The sequence below is a fragment of the Drosophila hydei genome, unplaced genomic scaffold (assembly GCF_003285905.1).
Source record: "Drosophila hydei strain 15085-1641.00,03,60 unplaced genomic scaffold, DhydRS2 tig00000060-arrow-pilon, whole genome shotgun sequence".
In the NCBI taxonomy this organism is placed as follows: Eukaryota; Metazoa; Arthropoda; class Insecta; order Diptera; family Drosophilidae; genus Drosophila; species Drosophila hydei.
In genome coordinates this window covers 7,405,456-7,419,978 of record NW_022045656.1, presented here as the reverse complement: position 1 = coordinate 7,419,978, position 14,523 = coordinate 7,405,456, and the positions used below count along the sequence as shown (strand labels likewise).

Genomic DNA, 14,523 nt, shown 5'->3' with positions numbered 1-14,523 from the left:
GCTGCGGCGGCGGTAGCAGCGACCGGTTAGTCGAGAGTGAGCATGCGCAGTCAATAATACACTCGCATAATTTATACAAATATAACTTAATAATTGTATATATTTAAAACTTACAAATAAGAATTCTTAGACTTGAACCTCACGGGGACTATTTTTCTTAATATTTAAACTTGCTGGAAATGTGCGCCAATACTAACACTCGTGTTGCCAGATCGGTGAAATTTAATTTTTCAGGGCTGACATAATATTTGACCAAAATGTTTGCACTTCAGGATTCTGCATTAAAGCTCGTTTCTTTGTACTCAACACTATGTTAAGTATATCAGCATTTTTGTAGCGATCTCGGCTTATATTTTTAGTATCTGATCTTTCTGGTGAAGCTTCGTGATCTACTGGCTCGTCGTATGTCTCCAAATCAGCCGCAGGGCTGGCTGTTTGTGCTGCAATTATTGAATTTTTACAAAAGACATACTATTTTATAGCATTTACTCACATTTTTTGCATTTACTGGATTCTGTTTTGACCTTTTCAACTCGCTTCTGATAGGGTTTGCGTTGTTTTTGAGTTTCCTTTGACTGCCCTGCTGTTGATTTGCAGCGTTTGCTGCTGGTAGATGTGGATGGCTCCCCAGGTGGCGTTTCTGGACTAGATACGGGTAGATCTTGTTGCAAACGCCGCTTTACGTGCAAGTTCAAACGCTCCTTAATGTTGGCTTTTTCAGGTGTGCCGGGTGGTTCCAATTTAATAACTTGTAGATTTTCGGGCAAGTCGGCCATCGCACAGCTGTTTATTTATTGGCATACAAAACGATCTGGCAACCACAGATAGATGGTATTTTCATTGTACAGGTAACAGCTACATTTTCTGACGTCACAAATTCATTATGTTCTAATCAATTACATTTCAAAGGCATATGAAAACGTTTGATCTTAAAATCAAAACTAAACTAAACGTTTATCGATAATCCATCGTTGTTGCTATTGACTATATTTGCATACAATATTCATTTAACACTTCGCTTATTTAATCGTGGACTATTTCTCTACTTTCTGTACCACATCTGCAACGTCTTCATACGCTTTACCTTCTTCTGCAGCTGGAGGACGCCGTACATGAGCGCTTCTGCAGTGGGTGGGCAGCCAGGCACATAGATATCAACAGGTATGATGCGATCGCAGCCTCGGACAACCGAATACGAGTAGTGATAGTACCCACCGCCGTTGGCACAACTGCCCATTGAGATGACCCACCTGGGTTCGGGCATTTGGTCGTAGACCTTGCGCAGAGCCGGTGCCATTTTATTTGTCAATGTGCCGGCCACGATGATAACGTCAGCTTGACGTGGGGATGCACGAAATACAACACCGTAGCGATCCATGTCATAACTGGAATGGTTAATGTTAACTGTATTCATGAATACAAATAGCTCTATTCGTACCGTGGGGCTGCAATGTGCATCATTTCAACGGCGCAGCAGGCCAGACCGAAGGTGAGCGGCCAGATGGAGCCCTTTCGTCCCCAGTTGAGTAGATCATCTAGTCGAGCCAACGACCATTCGGCCATGCTGGACTGCTTGGTTCCAAAAGGAGAATAGCCCTTCTTGGGTAGGGTATTGTTGGAGTCGACAACGGGCATAGTCTGCTGTTGACGTGCCAGCACGGTGCTGAGCGAGCCGCCGAATGCGGCATTTATGGTTGATGCATTCGTTGTGCTGCTTGTTGCACGCAGCAAGTGGGAAAACGTTGGTCCAGCAATTTGTCGCAACATTTTGTCGTTGGTCGCAGACTTTTATGTAATTTGCAAAATAAACCAGGGCCGACACAAAAATGCTCTTCTTCTTTAAAAAACGTAAACAATATGCGCTACGATAGGTGGCAATCGGCAGACATTCTTGGATTGGGGTAACCATATAACATTTTGGTATTCTATCGTGTACGTGTCCACCATATTGAATTTGGTTGGCCGACCATATGGCAACGCTTACCATACGTTTTTAGCTAACTACCCGATACCGACGGCTCTCAGAAAAATTATTAATTAAACGTAATTAAAGTGTTTAAAACCATATAAAAATATTAAAAAAGTGTGTATAAATGAACAATATAGCAATTAATAAATAATTCAACGCTGAATATACGCATAAAGTACGCAAATTTTGCAATTGAAAAGCAGCAACGAAAATTATAAAAAAATTTTCGCTTGCCTCGCGTCGTCTTCAGCATAGTTAAGCATTGGTATTAGTGAGCAGGCACACGTATAGAGCGTGTGTGTGCGAGAGCGAAATAGGTGCTCCGCTGGCAGTGAGCAGCGAGCGAGTTTTGTGTGTTTGTTCCAGTGTGTACATGCCATATGAATATCGACGTAAGCAAAGGACCAACTAGAGCTTTGTATTGAGTTATGAGTGTCGCTGCAATGACTATGGACGATCAGAGACCTTTGATGAACAGTTACGATAAAATGTCTACAAAATATGATCAAAATTTGCACATGATCAACAGTAGCAACAGCAGCAGCATCAGCGGCAATAGCAACAGCGGCGCCGGCAGCGGGGCCGCTGGTGGTGGTGTTGGTGGGGGTGGCGCTGCTATTGGCGCTGTTATTAGTAGTGGCCCATCAGGCCCTGCATCGCCGACGCCGTCTGGCTTTGAGGAGCAGCCGCAGGCGCAGCAACAGCAGCAGCAGCAGCCGCATCATCATCATCACCATCATCATCATCATCATTCGACATCAACGCAAGTGCAACAAACAGCGGAGCAACAACAGAATCGACACCACCATCACCAACAACAAGAACAACAACAACAACAGCAACAACACCAGCAGCAACAGCAACAGCAGCAACATCATGAAGCCGCTGTTGCCGAAGCTGCCGCCGCAGCCGAACAGCGACGTTTGCTCGAAGGTATTAAATTATTATTTATGCATAGCTATGCAAAGCAAATTGTAAACATATATACCATATAATATATATGAATATATATTTATATATATTTCGTATGTAAACAACAAGAACAACAACGACAACAACAAACAAACAAATAACAACAAACAGTGTACATTTGTGTAAATTGTATAATTTGTTTAGTTTCTTATTTTTTTTCTTTTTGAAAAGTCGAAACTTTCAAATTATGTATGAGGTGCGATAAATAATTGGTAAATGTAGTAATAAAAATACCTGATTATTTTGCGCACCTTTGCCATTGCAAGAGCGAAGTTGTTGCATTTTTGTAAGGCGTTTGAGTTTTTGTGCAAGAAATTGTTTTAAATATGATGAAAAACACTACAAAAAAAAGAACTCCACTTCGTGTGCCTTGTTTTTTGGTTTATACAAAATCGAACTTGATAATTGAAGCGAACACTCTTTAAAGACATTCTGCGTTCTTATTTAGCAAATAAGTAATTTTTTTATTATAATTTTAAAGAAAATCAATAGCAAGTGCTTAACTCCAGTGTGTGCAAAACGAACTAAATAATATAAATATAAATAAAAAGCAATTGCAATCAAAGCAATGAATGAAACAAGTGTTGGAAAGTGTTGTGTGTGCAAAGAACAATTCAACATGCCAGTCGAATATACATATTCCTAAAAAAATGTATAAGAAAATAAACATTTATGCAAAATGTGTGTAACAAGTGTAAACAAAAAGTCAAAAGTTGATCAAATTTCTATACTCCATCTACATCTGCGTCTTCGCCTTCGTTTTCGCCGTGTGTACAGTTTTTCGTTTTTTGGCCAATTGCGTTGCCAACGTTGCTCACGTTGCCGTTTTTTGTCAACGTCGGACCCCTGCGCGCGCGCTCCCTTCTTGTCTCACTTACTATTGCTCTACTCCTTTCTTCCTATCTCTATCTCTTTTTTACTCTCTCTCTGGCCATAGTTTGTCTATCCCCCACGCATTCTCTTTTGTTACGCTCCCCAACACTGTTTACACATCTTTCAAGCGCCACGCAAGAAAGGCTACAAAACATAAAGCATATAAATTAAATACAAAAAGATAAATAATAAATTTAAAGAAAAAACGAGTGCAATAATAAGATATATATATTTAATATTAAAATCCAATAAATAATCATAATTATTTTGTGTAACCAAGCCAAGAACTTTGCCAGTGCTGAGTATAGAATGCAAATCATGGCTCCAAATAAACTTCACAAAAGAAATTATTTATGCATAATATAAAAATAATAAATAAATAAATATATCTGAACAAAACGCGCGCAAAATAATAGCAAGTGCGTATGTGTGTGTTTAGAGAATGTGGGTTGATTTGTTGTTATGCCAAGCAATGATAAGAAAATAAAAATACACATATACATATGTATTTATTTGATTTGGTGGCCGAGTAAAATTTATTACAGGGCAAAAAAAGTATTAAGAATCATTTGGCACAGACAGGTGCCTGCGTCTCTCTAATTAATTGCTCAATTGCTGATTTCTGTTCAATGGCTATATACCAGGGCTGGAGTAACATTTTAAATAATTTGTAAATAAATGATAGTGAAAATTAGATTAGATAAATCACGTAACAAACTACACGCTGCCTCGTTGAGGCCAAGAAGTATATTTTCCTTGTCAAGTAATGAAATATATATTTATTGTACTTGCAATCATGGTTTTAAATTACATAACATTCATTAAATATATCCTCCAGCCCTGATTATGATATAGGCCACATAGTTATTGTTTGCATTTGCCAATTAACACAAATACAAAAACAAAGAAATCACACGCAAACAAAATCATATGTGTTTACACACACACACACACGACGTTATAACGACGCTCGTTTTGTTGTCGCATTCAGACATAACAAGAAAGCAAATATATAATTGCCCGATAAATATTTAAAAATATAAATTTATATACATGGAATAAAAAAATAAAACTTCATATAAAAAATTATTATTGATGTGTTTGCACAGAAAAAGAAAAAAAATGTAATTTAATGAAATGGAAGTCATTGAACTTTGTTTATGAAAGCTTCTGAGCTTACAAGAGAAAAAAGAGTGTTCGAAAATGCCAGAAAATAATGTTGATATTGATGTTTGTATGAGCTTTCTGAAAATCAATGTGCGCGCCTCGAGTTTTTTGCAAGTGTTTTTCTAAATATTTTACAGTTTTGCAACGAAATTTTCAAACCGTTTGTTGTTTCCACAGTGTTCCTACTCTATAAAGCAAGAAAAAAGCAAAAGCAAAAGCAAAAGCAAAAGCAAAAGCAAAAGCAAATGCAAATGCAAATGCATAAGCAAATTCAAATGCATACCCAAATCCAAAAATATAAAATTAAGCAAGCAATACAAAAGTGCAAGCCAGTGTGTTTATATATTGAGGCAAATTTCAAGAGAGCAATCAAAGCAAAAATTAGTGCAAGAAATAACACGTGGGCGAGTGCAATGTTCGTGGCATCAACAACTAAATCCGACAACAACAGCGGTAGCAGTAGCAGCAGCAACTACAACAACTACAGCAACAACAACAGCGAGAGCGTAACAACAACAATGTCACGAACTTACACGAATGATTGCAACGCATTGGTATGATTTCGTATTAAGTTCAATTACAACAAAAAAACAAAAATATGTAAATTCTGTAAAAAAAATATCAATACAAAATATGTATTCTCCTACAATGAACAACAACTACAGCCAATATCCATAATACATCATCAAAGTTGTGCAATAATTATATATATTTATATATACACATATATATTGCCTATAAAGAACATGTACATTTGTATGAGGACGTACCGGGGAAACAGCTGCTGCTGCCTCCTCGTTGTCCGCTGACCATTGCGTTTGCTGTTTGCTGCTTTTTACTTTTCTCCGATCTATTGTTGCCTACAAACCCATATCCGGTGTGCTGCAGTGTTTACTAATACAGTTTTTATTTTATTTTACTCCTAATCTACGGGTAAACCCATAGATGAAATCGAGAGCCTCAAGTTGGAGCAGACACGTATGGGACTGCAATGCGCCGACGCACAGCGACGCGAAAAGATCCTCATGCGGCGCTTGGCTAATAAGGAACAAGAGTTTCAGGATTATGTGGTAATTTTAAACATAACTTCCTTATAGCTAAGGGTGTTCACATAAATATTTCTGCTACAATAGAGTCAAATTGCTGAGTACAAGGCACAGCAGGCGCCTACTGCCTTGGCTTTGCGTACAGCTTTACTTGATCCGGCAGTAAATTTGTTATTTGAGCGTCTCAAGAAGGAGTTAAAGGCCACCAAGGCAAAGCTTGAGGAGACACAAAATGAGCTTTCTGCTTGGAAATTTACACCAGACTCAAATACGGGAAAACGACTCATGGCCAAGTGCCGACTGTTGTATCAGGAAAACGAAGAGCTGGGTAAGATGACATCTAATGGGCGGCTGGCAAAGCTGGAGACTGAGTTGGCAATGCAAAAAAACTTTAGCGAGGAGGTCAAGAAATCGCAATCAGGTAGGATCGGCAGCTGATCAATATCAACGTTTTCGTATACAATATAAATATTTGTTTTCTTCACAGAGCTCGATGATTTTCTGCAAGAGCTTGATGAGGATGTGGAGGGCATGCAGAGCACAATATTATTTTTGCAACAGGAATTGAAGACAACGCGTGATCGCATACAAACGCTGGAAAAGGAAAACACGCAGCTTCGACAAATGAACAGCGGTAATTGTCCAAAGGAAGTTATCGACAATGCGTCAACAACCGCGACAAATGGTCAAAGCAGTAATAACAATAGCCAGTTTCAACAGCCCATCGGCAGTGGCACCGGCAGCAAATTGGAAACCATTGAGGAAAATGCTTGCTTGGACACAAATCTAACAATAACAACGACACTTACTGCTGATTATTATAATGGCAACAACAACGAACAACAGACTGTGGCTCCAGAGCTAATCATGCCCCCCGACGATGCCACCAATAGTAATGGTGGCAAAAGTGTAGCTGCGTCGCGATTGGCGCGTAAACGTAACTATGAAGAGGAGAGCGCCACATTGTCATGTGTACAAGAGACCACACCGTTGGTGCCGGCGATGCGTGAGGTTAGCGCACCCCGCACGCTCCCACCGAAGAAATCGAAGCTGCGTGGCATAGCAACACGACGAAGCTCACAGCTGGATGAGGAGCAAAGCCTGGGCATGATGACGCCAACGCCGACGTCAACGCCTCTGGTGCTGGACAATGCAGTAGCTGGCATGGCCAGCGAAGAGTCCGCAGCAACAACGACGGTAGCAAATGTTATAGAATCCGCAGTACCACTCATTGCGGAAGGCACCGCTGAAGCGGCACCTGCACGCATTTTAACGCGACGTCGATCGGTGCGTATGCAACAAAACGGTGGCAGTAGCATCGACTACTGAATCCACATCGGAAGCAAAAGCGGGAGCGGCAACGGACTTTTAAAAAGAGCGTGCTAATATTGCATTATGGCATCTGATGATTCAATTGAATATGATTTTGTCGTATGTCTGCTTATGCCTAATGGTAATCGTTAATTCTTAACGTTTATTTTGTGAATTGAGATTCAATAGAGACTTGCGGTTTATATATATATCATTATTATTATTTTTGTCATTTGATACATTTGTTCTGTAAAATACATTTGTAGTTCGATTTTTTACCCGTGCATGCAACATAAAGCAAATACACTTTACCTAATTATCCTTAGTAGAAGTCACTGATATACATAAATACATACATGCATATGTAGACATTTACAATATATAGTATATTTATATATGTATATAATTATATATACATATATTTATATAACTATATATGTATAAGATTTTAACAATTATGAAAACTACGATTTATCAACATGAGAAACACAAAATTTCATCTAACTACATAATAGAATTTATATATATTTTAAATGGCAGATGAAAAGCTATAAAGTTCGAACCCTAAATCGTCGTTTAGCTAAATTAGCGTTTAATTAATAAATTAAGTCATTTTTTGTAATACGAAAAAGTTGTATAAAATAATATAACCTATGTTAAAATAAATTGTTAAGTGTAAAGAAAAATTAAATTGACTTTGTTTTAATATAAAGATATTTGTATAAACCTATTGAATTCTGTAAGGCTTCCGCCAGGATATCTTTGCTTCTGGTGAAATTCAGAATGACCTATATTTTGTATATAGAAGAAAAGATTTTTTTAATTAAAGCGTAATTTTGAACTTTTATTAGTTGAGATTTGAAGAATGAGATAAGCATTTCATTAAACGATAGGCAGAATACATTGTAGAATATGGATTAATTGTTCGAATCAATTTGAATTGTTAATATATATAAAATTTAGAGTTTATAATGCTTTAGTTTGTTTACTGTGTAGTATTATCATAGTTATCTAAGCCCGTGACGCCCGGATAAAATGGCAGGAACTCGCAGAATTCTGCGGGATGCATGCTGCTGAGTATATTCAGGCCAATGGGGGCAAAGCTTTCTACGAAGTAGGTACAAGGATTGCGGATAAAGCTCGGTAAAAGATCACAGCCGAACAGCATGGTATGCATTAAGTTGCTCCGCTTTTCTTTGGAATCCACCAATTTTTCAATACTTGACAGCACACATTCGCATATCCAGCGTAGAGGTTTCACAAATCCATCACGCGTGTCTTGTTCCATAGAAAGCAATTGCACGTTTTCGATAACTGCATTAAAAACTTCCTGACTTAAGCAAAACTTTACCATTTGACAAATTTCCTGTGTTGAACTATTTTCTAATATATTTACAACAAACCTCCCATAAGTATTAGTCATCATGCGACAGACACCACGGAAAATTGGGGGAATAATGTGGCAAGCATTTGAGACAGCTGTAAGTAAATTTCTCCGTTTGTCTTCAGTATTTACAATCGCCTTAATTTTCTGTGTGACCTCAGTGCACAATATGCAGACGGTATTATCTACAGATTGATCCAAATCAAAGCCTTCCTGTGTTTCAGCAACATCGACTAACAATGATTTGCAACCAAATATGTTAGTATTACAGCTCAAGATGAATTTATATATTTTATACTTACACCGCTCGCTGTTTTTCAACTGAGAGTCTAGAGTCTCGTCGACATAGATAACTAACAAATAAATTATATTTGGCATAGATAAAGATATTCAGTCTAAGGGGCTTGAGTAAAAGTACTTACAATTCTGTGATTCGTATAATAAACACATGTTCAGAGTTCGGCATATTTGTTGGTGGTCCATTTTCGCTTTAACAAGGTCCTTTATCAAGTCGGAGTGCTGGCTTAACATATTCTGACATTCGTTCTCCAGATTTTCCGTCTTTAGCACTTGACACACGTGTTTCAATGCCATTTTGATATCATTATTCTTTTTAAGCATTTCACGCAAACTCACGATCACCTTATTGCAGATGTGGCAGTTGACGGACTCCTTGTTCACGAAATCAGTGCTCAACTGCAGCGTTTCGCCGCGATTGGCGTCTAAGACCTTGATTTCAAGCCTAATTTTGTCCTCTGTTTCATGGGGCTTGCTGCAGAACAAGAGTTTTTTACATATGCTTTCGTCATCTCCTCCATTTTTCAACATATTATAAAGTATGTGATAATACTGGTCAGCAGCAATCGTACACTGATGCTTTTCGCCGTGAAATTTCATACAAAAATTGATCAGCTTTTCTTTGAACTGAGCCTCTGTTGAGTTTTTTAGAATAGCCTCGCGTGCCTGTCGTACCATTTCCATGCACTTTGTACAGATATTCAAATTGTTCCTGACCGCGGGGAATAGCACTGCCTCTGGTTCAATCACAGAATTCGGACAAATGTTAATATCACGGCAAATGTCATTCGACTGGAGATACTGCTTTGTCAGTTCATAGATGTTATCAAAGTAGTAGGTGACGAGGTTGAAGCAAGTGTCCGCTAGGGTGTCGAGGCTGTAGCATGTGTCCAAAAAGTCATCAATCATTTCGTTGGGTCCGGTAGACTCAAACTTCTCTTTCAAGGCCAGCCTGAGTTGGTTGCAGTTCGAACACGAGAGCTGATCAGTTTGATCCATGTTTGGATTTAGCTCTGCAGTTTGGTAGCTTCTGTCTCCGTTGCAAAACTCCATCAATGTACAAATTTGCTGTTATAAGTAAAAGTATAAAATGGGTGTAGGTGCATAAGAACTTATTACTGTTACCTCATGGCTCATTCTCGAGAACATCAACTGATTAATCACTGGGAAGGTGTTCCTTGTAATGTCGGTACATTTCTGTCGCATATGTTTAATGGGCATCTTTTTGCAGGAGTCTTCAAATATGTGTATAAGGTTCGTGTTGCAATCATCGCAGGGTAACTCATTGCGTGCCTGCTTGATCATGCCCTTACATATCTGGCAGATAGGATTTGAGTCCACAGGCACCACCTGGTTCTCCCAGACGTTTTGGATGCAGTATCCTGTCGCTTGACAGTCGTTGGCATTGCTGTAGGTGAAGTTCAATGAATGTAGAATGTGGAAAAAGAAATCCCAACTGGCGTATGCATATTATATTATATTTATAAGCTCAGGGTAGCTGCTGGCATTAGTCACAGTTAATAGCTGTGCCTCATAATTAATCAAATTGAGTTGGTAATTTGTTTTTAAAATAGTCATACTTGCTTATATATTAATAATTAAAAGCATACATTTCAGTCAACATATAGTTTTTTCTACTGAAAAATTATTTCTTATGCTTTTAAATATAAGTTTTTATTATTTCATCTTACCTTAAATTATTGCACCAGTTTGTTGGGCTCCAATTGCACTGTCTCTTATATACCTCGTCGATGGGCGATGCGGAAACCAGGACGCCTTGGGTTTTAATGAAGATAATATTATGTAAATAATTTTAATTACAAAATTGTTTTTTTTTTTTATCAATTTTCTAAATATAGCTTCTAACTTAATGACTTACTGCACAGAATCATAGCCACAACGGGCAAGGTACTCGCTGAGCGCATTTTGTTTAAAAGTTCCATTAATTTCTACACACTTCACTTTAAATTCAAAAAGTAACTGTGCCAGAGAAGTTTCGCTTTGGCCTTATATACCATAATTGGTGAGTAAGTGAATTATTTCAGTAGAAATCACTTATCAAATCCTGCGGTCAATAATTGTGCATACATATAGCTCATGCAGAAAATATGTTTTCGATAATTAAAAGAAATAGTTTTATACGTTTTTTATTTAATTTATTTCAGTATAAGAAATATTTAATTTTTAGATTTTTAATGGGAGAAAGTTTTTATAAAATAAGTTTGTTAAGAGAGTGTTTACCTCTGGCATTGGTATAAGTTTGCTTTATTTATTTATTTTTTATTTTATTTCTATATAGGAGCTTAATAAACGTAAAGTTCTATACACTTTTAATATTTTATAAACTTTTTTTGTCATATAATCCATAAAAATGTATATCGGTATGAAGATCCTCTTGTAATATAAACCACTTTATATTATTAGATATATTTACATCTCAAAAAAATATATTGAAATGAAGCTCAGTTGCAAAGATAGAAAATTGTTTCGATCTCGTTAAAATAAACAATTATTTATTTGTTTATATGTTTATTATAGTTATCTGGTTAAATACATAAATATTGGCGTAATATAAGATATAAGCTTACATTTTTAAGCATAATGTATTTGAAAATATTTTAAAATGAAGCATAATGTGTTTAATTTAATTTAATTTTTTTAATCCACTCCAAAAACAGGTGACTCAGCGCTTAGTTATGCGAGCAAAATATTTTTAGTTATTTATAGATAGAAAGGGAGAGCAATAATATTATTGAAATGGCACACCCGCTTAAGTCACTTCAAAGCCCCCACCCTGTGTTGGAGCTGCGGCATACGTGAATCGCCTTACATATCATGTGGACTGGCGTATGCCTTATCATAAGATCGATAATCTGAGCGGCATGATTGTTAATTATCTCTTCGCATTCATGCTGCATTTTTCCCATCTTGTGACAAATGTGTGCCATAGCCCTTGCAATCTCACCCTTATCTGTGTGGTGACGCACAATGTGTTGCAAGGTCTTTATAGCCGTCTGACAGATCGAACATTTGGGCGATCCTAAGGCAATGTCCGTTAGTGTTCCATCAAGTATGGGTTGGTCATCTGTGCTGTATTCACTCTCAGTCCCAACTATGCATAAGAGGCTGATTTGAGCAGTGTAGCTCAACAGTAATTTGATTACTTACAATTCTCGCTGTAATCATTTTGTTCCACGACGTCTGTTTTCAGATGTTTTGGATTGATTAATATGCGATACATTATAAATTTATAAATATTATACTCACAATCTTCAACGTATATTGATCGTCGGCAACTGCCAATAATTTTGCATATCTGTCTGCCAGCTGTGTTCTTTGTGAATAGGTCAACAATTTGGTTGCCATGCCTTGCGACCATTCTGTCGCATCCTCCCTTCAGTTTTCCCAACTTCTGACATACTCTGTGCAAAGCTCTCTGGATGCTGCCTTTCTCCGCACGATTGCGTACCATGTGTTGCAAAGCTTTCATTGCAGTTCTACAGATGCTGCATTTGGGAGACCCTTTGATCCCTACATCAATTTGCTGGGGCTCATCGATCTGAGCGTTGCTGGCTAAATCTGTGTTCAACTGCCTTTTCTCGCTGTATTTGTTATCTAAGGGTTCGCTTTCTAGTTTATCTAGCGCTACCTCTTCGTTTTCTAATTTGTCCTGATCTAATGGGAAGCACATGCCTAACAGACTGCATATTACTCTGGGATTCTTTGCGAAGCGTGCCAGTTGATCTCCATGACGGTTGATCACCCTGTGGCATTTATCCGCCAATTTTCCGAGCTTATTGCAACAGCGATTCATGGCATTCTTGAGTTTCTCATTGCTAGTGTGCGAGCGAACGAGTCTTTTGGCCAGTCTGAAAGCGGATTTGCATGCAAAGCATTGTGGTAGTTGCGGCATACTATTGTCTTCCAATGCACTCTCTAAATCATTTGAGTTGATAACAAGTTGCTCATCAAGTTGGTCCACAATTTGGCTTGGTTCTACCACCAAGGCACTTTCATCTGATGCCCTTTCATCGCTGTTACACAAGTCCATTACAGTGCAAATTTGCTGTGACAAAAGACATTAGTTACTACTCCATTGGATATAAGTACCAAGACGACTGTTACCTCCTGACTCATTTGCGAGGACATCAACTCAATTACTTCGGATAAACTATTTCTAGTATTTTTGCGACATTTCTCTTCAATGAGCTGAATCGGCATCTGCTCGCAGGAGTCGTCAAATAATTGTTCTAGCTCCACTTGGTCATTGTTCCAGTATAAGTTAATGCGGGCTTGCTCGATCATGTCCTTACATATCTCACAAACAGGATTTGAGTCCACAGGTACCAAATGCTTCTCCCACACAGCTTGAATGCAGTGTCTCGTCGCTTGACAGTCTTTGGCATTGCTGCCATGGAATATTCAAAGTCAAATCAATATTAATACTAATTCAAAAAGAACAAAATCCTAATGAAAAAGATAATCTAATACAAGTTCTTATTGTTAGTTAGAATATGATAATTTGAGATTTCTTGTTAGACATTTTCAATCGTGTTAGGGTATATTTTTATACCTATTCAAGATTTCGGTTAGTCATTTTCAATCGTAATGGTAGGGTGATTATTTATAAAACTAAACTCAATCAAGAAAGCGGGACCACCATATATTTATGATTAAGAATATGTACAATGCGAGGGCAAAATGATTGTAAGAAGCAAATAAATTTCTATCCATTGCTTAAAATTAATTAATATGATTATTATTACTATTTTAATATGATTAATAACAAATTCTGGTTTTTGGCCCGCAGATTTGTGTTTCTCAATGTCACAAATTATAATACGAAAATATCCATAACTATTATCGTATTGCTATGAGCCATAGGGCGCATCTAGCCTTACTCTAAATAGTTCAAATGATATTTATTTTTGTCACTCATGTGAGCTTTGTTCTTACCTCAAATTGTGGCACCAGTTTGTAATGGGCCAATTGCAGTTACTTTCCACTACTTCCTCAATGAACGTTGAGGCCACGAGAACGCCTCGATTTTTTAACGAGAATTAAATATAATTAAGACTTTAATAAATAAATTAGCAAAATATAAATATAAATCTAGAAAAGTTAACAAATTATAAAAACAATTTGAAACGTTTCGCGCAAGTTTCAATATTAATTATAATTCTCACTTTTTCTATCATACATTCGAACATTTTTCATTTGATTTATGAAATTAATTATGAAATTAATTATTTGATTGAGTTCTCTATTATCATCAATGGATGGTTCACTTTGTGACTTACTGCATAGAATCACAGCCACAATGGGCGAGGAACCCGTAAACTGCATTTTGTTTCGGAGCTGTTCTATTGACTTCACTTGAAATTCGAAAGGAAACTGCAGCAGGGAATTAGATTTTTTTCTTATATACCATGTGAGATGAATAATAATAAGTTCAAAACAATAAATTAATAAAAATAGTTATAATTATAAAAATATATTTGTGA

At 37.3% G+C, this 14,523-nt stretch overlaps 5 protein-coding genes across 6 annotated transcripts; 1 reads left to right on the top strand and 4 right to left on the bottom strand.

Moving 5' to 3' along the window:
- Nucleotides 1–114: 114 nt before the first annotated feature.
- On the bottom strand, nucleotides 115–876 carry LOC111595399. Its single transcript, XM_023309106.2, has 2 exons — nucleotides 494–876; nucleotides 115–440 (listed from the first exon to the last, which is right to left on the bottom strand). The coding sequence occupies exons 1-2, from the start codon at nucleotides 774–776 to the stop codon at nucleotides 223–225; spliced, it is 501 nt and encodes a 166-aa protein (XP_023164874.2). The 5' UTR covers nucleotides 777–876; the 3' UTR covers nucleotides 115–222.
- A 94-nt stretch (nucleotides 877–970) lies between these two features.
- On the bottom strand, nucleotides 971–1,847 carry LOC111595398 (NADH-quinone oxidoreductase subunit B 2). Its single transcript, XM_023309105.1, has 2 exons — nucleotides 1,439–1,847; nucleotides 971–1,385 (listed from the first exon to the last, which is right to left on the bottom strand). The coding sequence occupies exons 1-2, from the start codon at nucleotides 1,765–1,767 to the stop codon at nucleotides 1,043–1,045; spliced, it is 672 nt and encodes a 223-aa protein (XP_023164873.1). The 5' UTR covers nucleotides 1,768–1,847; the 3' UTR covers nucleotides 971–1,042.
- Nucleotides 1,848–1,985: 138 nt separating this feature from the next.
- Nucleotides 1,986–7,532, top strand: LOC111595397 (pre-mRNA-splicing regulator female-lethal(2)D). Of its 2 annotated transcripts, none has more exons than XM_023309103.2 (4): nucleotides 1,986–2,902; nucleotides 5,927–6,051; nucleotides 6,115–6,448; nucleotides 6,515–7,532. In XM_023309103.2, the coding sequence occupies exons 1-4, from the start codon at nucleotides 2,398–2,400 to the stop codon at nucleotides 7,354–7,356; spliced, it is 1,806 nt and encodes a 601-aa protein (XP_023164871.1). In that variant the 5' UTR covers nucleotides 1,986–2,397; the 3' UTR covers nucleotides 7,357–7,532. The 2 variants fall into 2 exon arrangements, with proteins under 2 accessions (XP_023164871.1, XP_023164872.1); XM_023309104.2 differs by lacking the exon at nucleotides 1,986–2,902 and adding an exon at nucleotides 5,219–5,535 and having other exon boundaries at nucleotides 6,515–7,529.
- A 791-nt stretch (nucleotides 7,533–8,323) lies between these two features.
- On the bottom strand, nucleotides 8,324–10,982 carry LOC111595524 (prosaposin-like). Its single transcript, XM_023309304.2, has 6 exons — nucleotides 10,899–10,982; nucleotides 10,711–10,795; nucleotides 10,145–10,427; nucleotides 9,145–10,087; nucleotides 9,025–9,075; nucleotides 8,324–8,955 (listed from the first exon to the last, which is right to left on the bottom strand). Exons 1-6 carry the CDS (start codon nucleotides 10,960–10,962, stop codon nucleotides 8,324–8,326), a joined length of 2,058 nt encoding a protein of 685 aa, XP_023165072.2. The 5' UTR covers nucleotides 10,963–10,982.
- A 680-nt stretch (nucleotides 10,983–11,662) lies between these two features.
- On the bottom strand, nucleotides 11,663–14,401 carry LOC111595503 (prosaposin-like). Its single transcript, XM_023309275.2, has 6 exons — nucleotides 14,320–14,401; nucleotides 13,976–14,060; nucleotides 13,145–13,427; nucleotides 12,287–13,085; nucleotides 12,188–12,220; nucleotides 11,663–12,131 (listed from the first exon to the last, which is right to left on the bottom strand). The coding sequence occupies exons 1-6, from the start codon at nucleotides 14,363–14,365 to the stop codon at nucleotides 11,800–11,802; spliced, it is 1,578 nt and encodes a 525-aa protein (XP_023165043.2). The 5' UTR covers nucleotides 14,366–14,401; the 3' UTR covers nucleotides 11,663–11,799.
- Nucleotides 14,402–14,523: the final 122 nt, after the last annotated feature.